Below are 15,891 nucleotides of genomic sequence, written 5' to 3'. Positions count from 1 at the left end.
CAATCTCAGAATTTTGAAAACCCCTGATTTAGAGAATTCTCCCAGTTCTTATCACGGCTGCCACTAGATACTTCTAGGTCATTTCACTCAGTTAGGAACCTTCCTAAGCAAAAAGGACTTTTTGACTGCAGCCCAGGTTTGAGTGAAGGTCTGAGTGTTTCAACTGCATTTATTATGATGTTATTCGTATATGTTATTAGTTTATTGTATATGCAGTCATAATTAGAAGTGATCAAATACACATCAACCTGATATAATTTTTATATATTTCATATTTGAAATAGATTCCTGATCGAAAGGCCCTGCTGACTGAGAAGAATAATTCATTTAGGTCAGAGATCAAGGAGGAACTGCAGAGGGAGCAGACTGAGCTGAGGAGAATCATACCAACAGCTGGTTGCATCTCTGCTGTGAACTGGGATCAGAATAACTACCAGACTCCTGTCTCATTGTATCTTATCACAAATCTCACATCTGGTAATTTCCACTGAGTTGTGCTGACGTAAAACACAGTGTCGTACACAGACTGATAAAACAAGCCCCTGCCACTGACCCCGACCGACAATGAGACAAGTGACAAGGAAGTGACAGCTTGACTGATGACCTGCCTTGATGAGAGGACTGACAGACTTTCAGCTTGACTCCCACAGAGTGTAGTGACATGTAAATGTTAATGAATGGGCTGAGGGCGCTGTTTGCTGTTTGCATTTTCGATATTGCCACTGTAGAGCAGGTGAAGTCTTTGGAGATGACAATGTCAAACAGCTTATCAGTTTTCATTTTAACATGGTCATAGAATGCCCACATGAGTATGTGAAAATGAAAATGCAAATTGGATAACTGCATTTTATTTTTGATTTTTACTTAAATAAAACACCCTGTCGGAAGCGGAGTCACATGACTGCTGGGTGGAAGAGAAGCAGCCACACAGTAGTGCTGACTGGACAGCTCACACAGGTGCCTCGAGTGTCGTTTGTTCTGTGTCCTGAGCTCTTTCTCTTCAGTTGAGCTGCTTCCCTCCATCATTTCACCTTTGTTCCTGAGTGCGCTGAGTGAGTAGTTCATTTCGTTATATTTTATTTTAGTCATGTTTATTTTGTTTTTAACTACAGCTTCTAATCTCCCTGGCATATCCTTATATAAATATATATGTAAAGCGAGACTGTATTGACGTACTGATTTTCAGTTAGAATTCTTTACTGCTTTATTCAAGATATTATAATAAAATTTGACCTGTATGTACACTTTCTTTCAGTTGTAGAAATGTAACCACTCAGCTGTAACCACTCATGTCTGACTGACTGCAAGTAAAAGATTAAATAATTTCAAATGGACCTGTTGACTGCTTCTCCTGCTTTGCTCATCAATCTTAAACTTTATATACAATTTAAAATCTGAATGAGACCTGTTAGGCTGTATAAGACACAGCTACTGTAGATTATGGGGTTAGTGAGGTAACTCATTTCCCCCAGTGGCTAAAATTAATTTTGGCTGTATAACTTAAACAGTTTGACTGACGAGATTAAGGCTTTGACTTTTTTTTAAACATAACATTTGCAAGCAACTCCACGTCTGCAGAGTATGTTTTTCTGCTGTATTAGTTCATCATTTACACTCAATAGCTCCTAATGTCGAGGGTTCAATTAAAAACAGTGATACAGTTCCGGCATTCGACCATTTTATTTGTGCCATAGAACATTTATTTTTATACATCCACTGATACTTAGTCAGTGTCCCTTGTGTTGTCTTCAGAATATCCTGATTTGGGGATTCTCTTAACTTCTGGCTTTAGGACAAGACGTTGTATATTATAAATTAAATGTCACTGTATAAGGGAAATCATGATTGTATTTTATATTCTAATAGTAATTACTGTAGAAGAAATAAAATATATTTTCTATACGTCATATTTTCTAATATCACTCTTAGGGAAGAGGATTAGGGACGCATGTGAATTTTTTTATTAGTGTGTGTACAGATACAGAGAATTGAGTGTGAAACTTGGTGCTCAAAGTTCCCACACAGTGTGTGACACTGAAGTTACAAGCGGCTCTTCTGTTTACTATGAAATGTTTTTGAAGTAGCCTGCTCTAAGGACTTGAGAAAATAGGATTCATTATTTTAACCTCATTTAGCATGCATGCGTTGTGGACGAAGAACATGAGAAGTTGGATGTAGACATCTGCCGTTGTAAAGCAGATAACTTTAAAACTCAAACTGGTGTCTTGGACTATTAAATGTACCCTTTGGTGGTTGTGCTTGAACACATTTCAAGTAAAAATAAATGTGTTGTATTGTTTTGTATTTGTTTTATAAGTATGCTGCTTCAAATGTCCATGTTTGCCCTGCAGTGGAAAGTCATTTTATTTAGAATAATTATACTTATTTGTTTTCATAGGGAGGCCAGAATCACCTCATGCCAGTACCAAACATTATGGTACCCCACAACCTGCAAGAAATGGTAAGTCATGGGCATGACTGCACCCCAGTAAATCAGCATGAGAAATTCAAGTTTGTGCATGTAAAATAATGTGGTTGTGTTGAAGAGATTTGTACTGATTAAGATCTGAATCTGATATCAGTGGTAAGGTTACATAAAGACACTGGAAGAGGCTGAATTCTGTCAACGTCTGAGCAGATACAGAGACAAAACTGTAACAGTTGGTGCTCAAAGTTCCGACACAGTGTGACAACTAAGTTACAAGTAGAACTTTAACCCTAATTTTACACCTAAATCTGATTGGACGGTGACAGTCCAATCACAAAGCAGTGTCCAATCACAGGGCAGGTGGTTCTGGTGCATTAGATTTTCAAGATGGATGACAGTGCAGACATGAATCTACTACACCTTTGAGGATCTGCAGCAGATGTTAAGATATCAGAGCCACCTGCCCTCTGATTGGACTCTGCTTGTTGGTTGAACTGTCACTGTCCAATCAGATCCAGGTTTAAAAATGGGGTCAAAACTCTACTTGTAACCTCGCTGTCACACACACTATAGGAACTTTGAGCACCAGGTTTTACAGTTTTCGTCTCTGTATCTGTTCACAGATGTTGACAAAAACACATCTGTCACAGTGTATTGGTCTTACCTCACCACTCATATCATTTGTTGAGTTTTTATTCACACTTGTTTTTTCATTCTCGTTTTTTACAGATACAAATCTCTTCTACACAGGCACAATTTTTTTTTTGGAACAAATGTACAAACTTGAATTTGCCATGAAGATTTCTTTCACAGATACAAATCTCATTCACACTTTATCTTATTGTAAGCTACAAGCCATACTTTGTATCAAATTAGACAAAACCAGAAATAATATGGTCTTTATCAGACAGTGGAGACAGATGGTTGTACCCTAGACAAAGGGAAGCTACTAGGCTTACTTCAGGCACCCTAACATGCAGCCAAGATATAGTTAAAAAGCCTTTATTGTGTTTAGGGAATATCAGAGTAAAATATGTTACAAAAAATGCCAACCAGTTTCGACCACCACAGGGTCTTCCTCAGGGGAGTGTCATGATTCCTTATATTGACAGATCTATATTAGACAGATCCATGTGAAACAGATTTGATTTAAGGTCTTTGGTGTTCAGCCAGTTATGGAACCTTATCTTATCTGGGTCACAGTGGATTAAACATATGGATGCGGTTTAAGACTTAATACACAGGCACGGAAGACCAGATACACCAGATACTTGTCACAGCACAGATCAGATCATCCTTTAGCTGTATGTGTTATGGGAAGCTACACAGATTCCCAATATGTGTCCCTTAATATACAGTCCACATAGTCCTATACAAGCAACCATATATATAAAGTGCCCAGGAATGAGAGTACTGGTGCAGGGTCAGTGGTCAGATCACACTGCAGATAATAAATAGCTTAAAAGACAGCACTACAGAGGCATGGAAGTATAATTTTATAATGATTTGGAGAAAACTAATAATTTCCAATTTGGAGTCCAGATATATAAAATTTAATGAGCAACTGATAAGTAATAGGAGCTGATGTGTGGTTTACCAGTGAGAAACAAAAAGTTTATTGTGATCAAAGGTCAGCTCGATGGCTGGGGTTGAGCTATGTGCCATTTTGCAGTTTGACTGAAAGAACAAATACGTCAGGTTCCCTCCTTCCCTGAGTTAACAGATGCTGTATGATCGGTCCATGGTTAATGGCCTCTGGTTTTTTAACTTGATGTTTCATCATGCGTCAGCCACTGTGGGCCTAGGCAGGTGTGAAACAGCTTTACTGGGGAGCTGTGGCTGCTGCTTTGCCTATAGGTAGCTGTAGTTTAAGGTGGCTTAGTTTTGGATTGTTTGAGCTTTTCATAATTTGTTGTGGCCCAGTGGCCCCAGACCCTGTGGCCCCAAAAGCCCTATGGCCCACAAGAACAATGTTGTATGCCGGCAAACATAGTCCACTATCCTCACCGGCAGTAATCTAAAATATGATGGTCATTAAAGTTTTCAAGTGTTGACATTAAATGGGATTTGAATTAATTAATTAGTTAATCTAACTCTAATACTGTATCACTTGAGACATAAAATTGTGCTGAAGCATAAGAACCAAAAGAAGCAGAGGAGTGAAACCCACTTGGACGGTGCAGGGCCACAGCTTGTGCTTTCCTAAGTCCTTTTTTGAGGACTTAAAGAATGATGTCTTTGTCCGCCACGTTGCCCTCATCTTGAGAGCGGGTAATGAACAGGCTGCTCTAAAAACACGCGGCTCCATGCCAGCTCCAGAGAAAGCCATTTGGACATCTAATAGCTGTGGACCAGGCCAGCTTAATGTAAGCCTTATTGTGATTACCTGATGTAATGACAGCCAATCCAAATACGGCCTGTAAGCCATTACGAGAAGAACAAGAGGAACACATTAGGCATTGCACTATGTTAGCCTGACAGGGTCTGAACAAAGCAGCATGAAAACGTTTCCACCCTGTTATTGTGACCCCTAAGGGAATAGGGAGGAACTGTTTTGGGCAGTTTCATAGCCCAAATACCACCGACTGTACCTTTGAAGGCTGGCAACAAGCCCTAAAAGTCCTGTCCGCAATCTTTATTTAAACACGGATGAAAGGGTTGGAAGCATTTGTTCAGATCAAGCCGTTAATAGTCAATGATGCCATTTGAAATATGCGTCTCAAAGCTTGTGTCAGTAAATGGCAGGAAATGTAAAATAGCAGTAATTGTCATCTGTAACATAATGTCATCATGCATCAAACTCTTTACATATCTGTGAGAAAATACAACTTGATTGGCCAATTAGTTCCAGCTCGGGAACTTTAACTATTTACCATGTGTTTTTTTTTTTTTTTTTTTTTTGGGGGGGGGGGGGGGGGTTTACTGCAAACAGGTAGAGCTGATTGTGCCGGTCAGGATGACTGACACTGACATACATGACAGAAATTGGCGGAAAATGTGCCATCTGTGATTGAGGCCAATTTCCCCCTTTGATTTCAGAGAGAAACACAGAGCATGCACCTGATTTTCCACCCTCACTCCTATTAACTAAATTGTAGCCAATTTAAGTCCAGATATGAGAATTGTGCAAGGAAAAAGTTGACACCAATCCAGTATCTGTAGCGTCTCAAACATGACAAGCTGCTTCAAACATCATTCACTCATCCCCCTTGTGGAAAAGCCTGTGGGATCCCCTGACCTGTTGACACGTTATAAAGCTAATCGTTAATCAAGATTACACTGACTATCTCATTACACAAGACAACCTGTGAGGGAGTGAGAGAATTCATCAGCTTATGTCTCTCCGCTTGCCTCAGGAATGTCTTTGGAGAGGCTTTGACTTTTTCGAAGCACTTTATTCTCTTGAAAGCGTGTCCCACGACGTGGCTTATTCACTGCAGGACAGGATCATTGCATTTACCTAGAATAATTTCCCGGCTGAAAAGAAGCTATTATTAATACCACCCCACACACTCTTGTTTCAGTCTCTCTTGTGAATGCTCAGTTTTCTAAACCCAGGTCTGCTAAAGCAATTGCAGCTGGCCCCGGCACTTAGTCGAGCACCAGCTGGTTTCTTGAAGGAAAGCTTCAGTATTTATAAATACTGAGGCGTATTGTGCGTGTGCATGCCTATGACAGATGTCTGCATATTAGTTAAATGCATTAAATATTGTGCAACCAGAAAATAAAAAAAAGAGGAAAAAACAGATTTAAAACAGGACAACAGTTCTTCTTTAATGTAAGGTCTTTTATTACTGGTGGATGTGTTAGTTCTAAAGGCTTTAGCTGTGGTTCATGGTTCACGTTGAGAGGCCATTTTGGTGGGTTTTGGAAAACAGAGGGAGGGGAAGGCACCAGGTCAGTGAAGGAAAAGTGGCAGGAGAGGGGTGAGGTTGCCCCAGATTGCTGATTTACGGTCAGTTTGGCAGTTTCTCCATTTGATGATTTAGTTCAGGGACAGATCTGGACAGTAACATCGTTGAACAGAAATTGCATGACGCACACTCAATTCAAGTCTTTCAGTCTTTAAAATTAGTTTTCCTTAAATTTCATTAAGATGTGACAGAAGTTCACTTGTTACTAATGCCAAATCTTTTTTTCATGAATTTGTCTGAACATCTTTATGTCAGACATGTCACATGAAAAGTGCTAATATAAACGATCTGACTGCTCAGGCAGATTTACTGCCAGTGTTCCAAGAAAACGGCATATTAGCACTCACTAGAAGACGGCAGTGGGTAACTTTCAGTGTTAGGAAAATCGAGAGCACGTCATGAATTTTCTGGTATTCAACCGGGATGTTGAGTTTAACTTTTTTTCATCCAGCTCTTTTTTTTTTTTAAGAGGGCCAGGAACCGAAGCCAAGACGGCATTCAAGGGCAGCTTCACCCCCAAGAGAGCGGAGGTATCCTGTTGCTGAGGGTGAGAGGAAGCAGCGTGGCAGAGGAATCATGTGATCACAGTAGGGCCAGTGCGTCCAGTCTTCTCATGGAGCTGCGAGACCTTCAGTGCGATGTCTACCAGGGGAGCCAACATCACCTGGACAATGAGATAAGACAAACACACAGAAGATATTATGACTTCCTTCCACGTCTTTCAAAACTTGCATCTTTTAATAGCCATGTATCGCCTCCAGCTAATAAGGAGGGGCAAATTATTTATAGTAATCAAAGTTAGAATATTTTCTTTGAATAAGTATAAAAAACACGACTCCAGATGAGGTGCTTCAATAAAATGCTTAATGTAAATGACGCAATTGTTTGAAGTACCTGATCATGCATTTCCCCTGAGATGACAGCTAATCTGAGTTTCAAAACTATGAGCAGAAACATGAGCTATCCTGACCAGGTCCAACCAAACATCTGCCAGAATGAAATCATTTTCTGGTAGTGATTCTCAACCACAGTGTGAGCCAGGGATGAGCGAAGCATAGTGAAATCACAAAATAATTTCTTTTGGCTGAAATGTGAAGTGCTTCCTCTTCTCTAAACCTGTTCTTATCAAAATGCAACCCCCTGGGTGTGTAAATCAAACGAGACTTAAGTCAGCAAACTGAACCATTAACCCACTGGACATTTATCTGTCAAGTTCAGATTCTGAAGCAATATGTTTCTGCTTATCCGTTCATTCTTGATGTGTAAGCCATGAAGAGGATAAAGGACTTGAATAAACTTTTATTCACTTTTTTTTTCAGCTTGTCTCACTTTCTTGTTCTACATCACCTCCCTGTCCACACTAGTCAAAAAGACTTTATGAAGTGTCTAGTTGGAACTCGCACTCTTTATTTTTCCCTTATGCCCTTTTCATAGTGGCCCTGATAAGCTGCCATAACTCAAGACTTGGCCAAACATCTCCATCATCTCCCACGTTGAATACAGGCTCTGGAACTCGTTTTTGGAGAGCTCCACCCAACACAAGCTGGCTGTCTTACACGTTACAGATCATTCCACACAGCATGAAGGGTTTGGGGGCCCATACCTTAAAGCCCTCAAAGCTCAGTTTGGTTTTGACAATGGCAATAATATAGTGAGCCGACCTTTGACCAGTTCTGTAGTGGTTTTTACCTAGGTGGGTATCTTTTCTTTTCTTATGCTGTGATTTTTGACATAGGAAAATATTTGAGAGAAGAGAACTGTTGCTGGTCCCATGGATATTTATTTTCCTTTTTGATGACTTCATTGTCTACATCTTTCTCTCACTGGATCTAGCTGGATGAAATTACTCCTTATTGTACTGACCTGCGGGTCCTGGTAAATCTTCTGGGGGTCCTTCTCGTAGCTGTCTATGTAGAGCCTGACGGTTGCCCCCGCGCTGCCTGTACCACTGAGACGGAATATAATCCTAGAACCATCAGAGAAGATGATCCTGAGGCCCTGCGAGAGCGAGAGAAAGACAGAGCAGAGATGATGATAAATGGAAATGTACAGCAACAGGAAAACATGTGGAGGTAGAATGTATGAAGTGCAATAAGTCACTCTGTTGCAGGCTGATAGTTATTCATTGGTCACTTTGACAGGGATATAGCTTTACTATGTATTCAGTCAATTCTAACATTAGGTCAACCATTTACACTGTTTAAGATGAGATCAGTTTAAAATATGAATGACTTACAGGGAAGTGGACAATAAAAAACATTTTCATCTGAGAAATGAATAACATTTGATGATGGATGGGAAACTGAGGGAGCGCAGGATAAAATGTAATGAGATCTGCTTTGTTGGCTGCTTACCTGGTTTTTGGACACACTTCCATCAACAGGGTCTGTATAGGCAAAGTTGTCAGCAACAGCCACCTCGTAAGTCTTATTGCCTGACGAGAACTTCTTTCCCTTGAAGGATGGGTCGAACATTGCTGTCTCCAGATCCTTGATCATCTTGTTGGCAGCGTCTGAGTCGACCTCCTCATAGTCGTACCTGCAATGAAAAGTTGAAATTAGGTTGAGTAAAGTATGATGTGCTTCTTCCCTCAGCTTCCCACTCCAGCCTGTGGGATTTAGAGGTTATATTTGACATGTCCATGTCGTTCGACATTCATAATAAGCAGCTGACCAGATGTTGGTTTTTTTTCAACCTAAGAAACTTCAACAAACTGTGACCTATAGTTTCAAATATAGAAAGATAATTAGACATGCTCATACATGCTTTCATTTCTTCACATATTGATTAGTGTGATGCACTTTTTCTCCTCCCTTTGAAAGTCTAGCTAGCACCGAGATAAAACATGACGTAACTTGGAAAAAATAGTTTAAAAAGGTGGGGCAAGTGCGTGAAACTTTCCCAGAAATGGAGCCCAGGTGATGTGAAGCAACATGTTGCTCAGCCCGTTCACCTACAGTAGGTTAGGACATCTTAGGAAAGGACATCATTAGGAAACACTTAAACAATTTGATGTTCGCTCACTCGCTTGTCCATTGTGTCAATGTAATAAAACAGTAATGCTCTAAATCCTGCCGTCATGAAGGTTCTCATGTTTTGATTGAAACTTTAAGATCATTTTGGAGGCTGTCATTTGTGGTGCAGCTGAACTGTACTGCATTATACAGAGAGGTGTTTCTGTTATTTATCTGCATTGATGGGGACAAAGTAATAGAATACCTGTCAATAACACAATACCATTATACCTCCCTAAAACTGGCAACTGAGTGTACATGAATCAACTGTCTCTGGGCTTTGGTGCGCTGTAGTACTCCTATTTGCCACTAGAGAGGAGCAGAGTACAAGCTGAACAACACATTCCTGCATCATCGCTGAAGGTGTTCATCTAAACCAAGTCCTGGAACACGCAGATATTAAAAACATTCTTAACACTGGCAACCTGACATACTTGTTTTTTTGGGACTCAAGCCCACATGTCAGAAACCATTCTACACGGTTCAGTGCTGACCTGGTGAAAAAGTTCCTGCCGAACTTCTGCCAGTGATCCTTCATGATCTCCTCCACACTCTGTTTCCTGGTGGCTAAGATTGACAACCATGCAAGCACCGCCCACAGGCCGTCCTTCTCACGGATATGATCTGAGCCTGGTTGGTTAGAAGAGGGGGAGGAGAGAGGGGGAGGAGAGAGGGAGAGTGAGGAACACTACTTTCTCTTACTGGAGTTCTGGCTACAAAAATCTGATCACTTTAACTCACCAGTGCCGAAGCTCTCCTCTCCACACAGTGAGAGTTTGCCAGCGTCCATCAGGTTCCCAAAGAACTTCCACCCAGTTGGAGTCTCATACAGCTGCATCTTAAGATTTTTAGCCACACTGGAACAGATTGGCACACACAATAAACCACATTAGAGAATGTATCTTTAACTCATGGGAGTTCAGGACTTTTTCAGTTTACCCAAGAGGGAAAACTTTAGTGTAGCCATTGTGTTATATGGTATTTACTTGTCCAGGGCTCCACTGGTGGGCATACTGCGGGCCAGTCCTTTGACACCAGTCTTCTGGAAGTAAGGGATGCTGGTGATGTTGGCAGCAATGACAGCCACTGAGTCTGAGGGGTTCACAAAGAAGCCATGTTTACCCAGCACCATGTTACGGTCCTGAAGAGGGGGTAAAACCAGACACAGACAGACCAGGGGTCAATAATCATAAAGAGTAGACATGATTTAGTTTAACTTAGAAGAATTCGTTTCCTGAACTGTAGTAAATGTTTGTTCAGTAAGTTAATTCGTGCAAGGCCTTCTCGAGTTTTCTTGAAAAAGACTATACAGATGATGTATGTGACGTGAATTATTTTCTTTAGTATTTTAAAATCCTAAAACAAAAACCATTATGTAAAAAACACTTTTTGTATCTCAGTATGAATTCTGAAGGCAGCAGAAGGATGACAGACTGAGTATGTTTCTCATCATATTACCCAATACTTTTCCATATTAAAATCTGTTCTTTTCGAAAAATATGAGGAAAGTGTTTGGGGGGGGGGGCTAGAGAAAAACAGCTGACTGAAAACATTCACTGTCCTTATTAAAGGCTGTGCCAAAGTCAGAATGAGTTCATTTAAACCTCACCCCAGTACCCAGGGCCATTATTACACTGGTCCATTAAAAAGAAAAAAAAAAACTAAAATTAAAAACTTAATAGAACAGAGTTTATTAAATTCATTTTATGTGAGCTGACATCATAGATTGAAATTCAGTTCAAAAATGTTGCATTCATGCTCTCGCCTCTCCCCAATATACTGTCTGATTTAAAAGCAATAAAATCACCCTCCCTGGAGGGAAAGTTGACTTACACCATCACCATCAAAGGCGGCTCCAAAGTCATATTCTCCTCCTTTCATGGTGTTGACCAGGTCAGCAGCGTAGGTCAGGTTGGGGTCAGGGTGGTGGCCCCCAAAGTCCTCCTGGGGGACACAGTTGACTGCTGAGTTGGCAGGAGAACCCAGCTCTTCACAGACTATCTTCTTCACATACGGTCCAACAACTATAGGAAGAGAGTGTGTCGTTAGATGGAGCCATCACACCATGATAGAGATATTAGGGAAATGGACAGTCTTCCAACATCTTTCTAAGTACTTAAGTATAAACTATACAACTCCTTTACACTGTGATGCTCTGGAGATCACCAAAGCCTGTGTTGTGCTGTTTCATACCTCCGTGCATAGCATCCAGCCGGACATTAATGTGTTTGGCTCCAGACAGAAGCTCTTTCAGTGCCGCAAAGTCAAAGATGCCCCTCAGCATCTCAGCATAGGCTTCCACAGAGTCCACAATCTCCACTGAGACAAATACAGTGGAAACAGAATTAAGATAGCAGTAGATGATGAGAGCTTTGGGTGACGAACTAACTTTTATCACACACTGGTCACATTAGTTAAAGGGTTTCACAAGTCAATAGCATTTGACTCGTTATTTCAGATGACTGGATCATGTTTAAAAGCAAATGTTGCTACCACATTCCAAGTCACTCGTATTATTGAACAAATAATTAATGAACTGACATTTAACTTTTTACTCTCATTTGAGGGTAGGACTCTCCTCTTCATGTCAAAGTACCTGTAAAAGGCTGGAAAGTCTCCACATCAAAGGTCTGCTTCCCAATCTTGGACAGATCCACTTTCAGCTCTGGGCAGATGTGATACTCCTGCAGGCCTTTGCTGATCTCAAATATTTTGTTTGTGATGCCTTCTGGGGCAGGTCCTGGGGACAAAAGAGGCAGAGAGGATGGTTAGGGATTCTATCCTTATAAATACACTGTAGCAAATGCAGACAGTACCAAACAATGTCCTTAAAATGACTCCATGTACATCTCTCTTCACTGCTTGCAGTGCACCATAGATGGTAGAGGACTCTTAGGTCTGTGATCTCCTGTGACATCTGGGAGCATAATGATGTCTCCACTCACCTCCACTGGAGATGTTGTACTTAATGCCAAAATCTCCATTGGGGCCCCCTGGGTTGTGGCTGGCTGTTAGGATAATGCCACCAACTGCCTTTAACTTGCGGATCACACAGGAGACTGCTGGGGTGGACATGATGCCATTCTGACCAATCACCAGGTGATTAATCTGCAGGCAGGAACACATATGCACATGTGTGGATTAATGCACATGTGCACAGACTCTCAGACAAAATTAGAAACAGAGGGAGAGACTAGATACAGGTTAATCCAAAAACAACAACAGTTTAATTCAAAGGGCAGGGGTAGGCAAGCTAAATGTACAGGCACTGTAACCGTGTTGTTCTTAACACATATAATACTGTGCAAGGGTTTTAGATATGTAAAATGAATGTTTTTTTAGATTTGTATCCATCATACAATAGCATCAGGCAGGAACCTAACTGGTCCAAAAATAATTCTGCAGCATGGTAATGGCTTCGAACATACAGCCAGTGTCATAAAGACCTATCTTCAGAAACAAGAACAAGGAGTCCTGCAACTCCTAGCTATGGTCCCAACAGAGTTCTGATCCCAACATCATGGAGTCAGTCTGGGATTACAGGAGGAGAGAGAAAACACTGAGACCGTCTAACTCTGTGGCAAGAAACTAAAATGATGGCAACCTCTCAGTGATGCTTGGAACAACTCATAGGTGCGTGGAACAACCTAACTCTGAAGTACCTTGAAAAACTGTGCACTCCTTTACATTCACTGCAGAAGGGGTTACATGAAAATATCATTTATGTATCTTTACATCACCGTCTCAGCGCTCTTTCTATTTAAACACGCAGCAGTTCACTCTGTGTAAACACAGGAACAGCAAAGCCTCTATCTGTGCAATGTTGGCAATGTTACAGTTTCCTCACTGCTTCATTTCCTAACAACAGCCACTTGTGGAGAAACTGCAAAAAAATATCCAACAGCTCCGTGCAACGAGAACCTACTGGCATCAGTGAAGAGCCGTGAATTTACCACTTGCTGCTTTGCAGTAACTAAAGCAGGGACATCTCTTGAGAAAGGTCACAGCCTCAGTCTGGGCAGCAGCCATAATGCCCTGTGCCCAAATGTGATGAGGCTCCTTTTCGTGTGCGGTTGTGAGTGCTGCATTTGGGATGAGAGCATTGGGTGATAACGTGAAATAACAGGACTGTATGCACAATTCATTCATTTCTGCTCTTGACCGTGCAGCAGACATATGCAGAGCAACGTGACTGGCTGCACATTGCTCGGCACGCCCCCCCCCCCCCAAAATCATTGCCGGCTGTAACATCAGAGTGAAGGCAGCCAGTGGCATCTCACCACAGTTATTATGAAACAACACAGCGTCTGGTTCTCATGCTTCCTTCCTTTTACAACGCTAAAAACCCACTTCTGCTCATTTGCGTCGCTGTGCATGACCAACACCTTAGAAAAAAAATATTTCAATCTTTTACGCCAGAGCAAAGAGGCTGGCGTGTCAGTGCGTAAATGTCAAAGGTTACGGCTGGAAGTGACCTCCTTCATGCACTTTATCCAAAAGATCATCGCGGTCAAGCTGGCATCGGAGACAGTGCAGGAAAATCCAGACGGGTGTGGGTGACACGTTAATGTAACATAACTGCAGTGGACCATGAGAGTCGTTCAAGTCCGGGCCAATATCTATAATCAAAGCGTAATTAGTAGAGGCAGGAATGTCATGTTTGCTCCACCTGTGTTTCTTCGTTATGCCTGTAGGGGCATGCAGCGGTAATATTAGAAAGCCATTCATCTCAGAGCATTGCATCGCTTAGTGTTACATTTTGAAATGTTGGACTGAACATGTTTGAACAAACGTGAACTACACCTCAGCATCAATGGCCTGGCAATAATGTTAGCCGCTTCTATGACATTTTATTAGTGAGTTATTAACGTGCTTTCGCTGCAAAATGAACTATTGTTACCGTGGGCACTGACTACTTAAGTCTCCCCTGGTAGCTGACGTTAACTAAGTCGGTATATGAGACCTTGAATGCAGCATTTAAAGGACAACAGAGTTCAACTTGACAGCTAGCCGGACGTCAACTTGCTAGCCGACAGGTTATCCAGGAGTCTGCTGGACAGGGGGCGTTTTAGCTAACTCAGCTAGCTACACGGAAACGGGGAACGGCAAAGGTGCACAGCATTTCTTTCTTTCTACTGACCCCGTTGGCAGCTGCAATCTGAACGATCAGCTGAATCGCGTCTTTCATGAAAAACCTCCCATCTCCTCCCACCACCAGGGTGGCTGCTTGGCGCTCAGCGGGCTCGATGACAGAGATAATGCTCTGGATGAAGTTTTCCGCGTAGTGCTGGTTCTGCTGAAACACAGTCACCCGTTTCCTCAGACCGCTCGTCCCGGGCTTCTGGTCCGTGTACGGCTTGGTCTTCACTGTCGTTATTTTCACCATTTTCGACCCCCCAGTGAGCGCACCTATCAGCAGCCCTGTGCGATCCGCAGTCCCTGACCCGACGAGGAGGCGACTGCAGTGTCAAAGCAGCCACACGTACACAGCGGACAACTCCCCCCTCCACAGACCCGCCCTCTCGGTTTAAAGGGCAAGTAGGGACCATGCAGGATTTCTTTACACTTGATAGCATGGTATAGATAATTGTGATTTCCCATAGCTTTTGGTCCCTTTTTTGGGATTGCACAAAAAACAAATAGTAAAATAATAATAATAAAATATATATATATATTGCACTGTGGTAACGAATTGTTGTTCAGGGCTGTAGCCAGGATTTTAGAGATGCTGAGGTTTTGAGTCCCCCCTGCAACCCACCACAACTCTTACATCATTTTAAAAAGTAGGCTTTTTATGACAGTTTTGACCTTTATTTGTTTCCAAACTGTAAATTGTGCTCATGTCAGTGTCCAAGTAATCATTACAAAAGGGAAGCTCTGAGTTTACCTTTATGCACAACATTGCATTTAATTATATGGGAGTGTCTGATAATCAAGCAAACAGGGATGCCCCATGTTGGCCAATGGGTGTCCTTGAATGTTATTAAACTCAAATATATAATGTTATATTGTTAATGCACAGTACTTTTTAACCTTCACAACTCTGTAATAATCTAATAATTTTGAAATGTACGATGTGAACACTTGCAAAAGATGTGTATCTGCCATCTCTATCATCCATCACTGTCAATGTCCATCCTCATACTGAGGACAGGAACGCTTCCAGCAACTAGGCATTGAGGCTGTTACAATTCTATTGTTGTACACATCATTGGATGCTGAACTTTGATATGCAGGTGAAAAAAAGTATTTCCCAATGAGGCCTCATTTTAATTCTTGCTGCAGCAGACCTTTGTACCTTTAAGGTCAAGACACATGCACAGAAGGGGTCAATGACTGCAAGGCTTGTTGTCCAAACCTTTACGCCATATAGGAAAATCTGGACTATAAATGAATGAATACTCTAATAAGTCAAAAAAGTATCAGCTACCCTTGCAAATGCTGAGAGAGAAAGATATTGCAATATCAGTCTGTTTGAGTGATAGGGTGAATTTTGCAGGGGCAATGTTGTGAAATAGTCCACTTCAGGCCGCTG

At 41.6% G+C, this 15,891-nt stretch overlaps 1 protein-coding gene across 1 annotated transcript; it reads right to left on the bottom strand.

Annotated features, from left to right (window-relative positions):
• Nucleotides 1-6,194: 6,194 nt before the first annotated feature.
• Nucleotides 6,195-14,860, bottom strand: pgm1 (phosphoglucomutase 1). The gene is made up of 11 exons (XM_071486158.1): nucleotides 14,497-14,860; nucleotides 12,302-12,464; nucleotides 11,953-12,096; nucleotides 11,550-11,675; nucleotides 11,190-11,380; nucleotides 10,343-10,497; nucleotides 10,098-10,213; nucleotides 9,851-9,986; nucleotides 8,697-8,880; nucleotides 8,206-8,340; nucleotides 6,195-7,006 (listed from the first exon to the last, which is right to left on the bottom strand). The coding sequence occupies exons 1-11, from the start codon at nucleotides 14,740-14,742 to the stop codon at nucleotides 6,917-6,919; spliced, it is 1,686 nt and encodes a 561-aa protein (XP_071342259.1). The 5' UTR covers nucleotides 14,743-14,860; the 3' UTR covers nucleotides 6,195-6,916.
• Between the last annotated feature and the right edge of the window lie 1,031 nt (nucleotides 14,861-15,891).

The sequence above is a fragment of the Trachinotus anak genome, unplaced genomic scaffold (genome assembly GCF_046630095.1).
Source record: "Trachinotus anak isolate AG129_WGS33_773 ecotype Australia unplaced genomic scaffold, CSIRO_AGI_Tana_v1 ptg000010l, whole genome shotgun sequence".
Taxonomy (NCBI): Eukaryota; Metazoa; Chordata; class Actinopteri; order Carangiformes; family Carangidae; genus Trachinotus; species Trachinotus anak.
Note: the sequence above shows the minus strand (reverse complement) of the source record. Positions and strands in the feature narration are given on the sequence as shown.

Coding starts and splice junctions, on each gene's coding strand:
- pgm1 (XM_071486158.1), bottom strand. CDS start 14,742: ATGGTGAAAATAACGACAGTGAAGACCAAGCCGTACACGGACCAGAAG. Junction 8,881..9,850: donor GGCAGGAACTTTTTCACCAG/GTCAGCACTGAA, acceptor TTTTCATTGCAG/GTACGACTATGAGGAGGTCG. Junction 7,007..8,205: donor AGATTTACCAGGACCCGCAG/GTCAGTACAATA, acceptor CTCATTGTCCAG/GTGATGTTGGCTCCCCTGGT.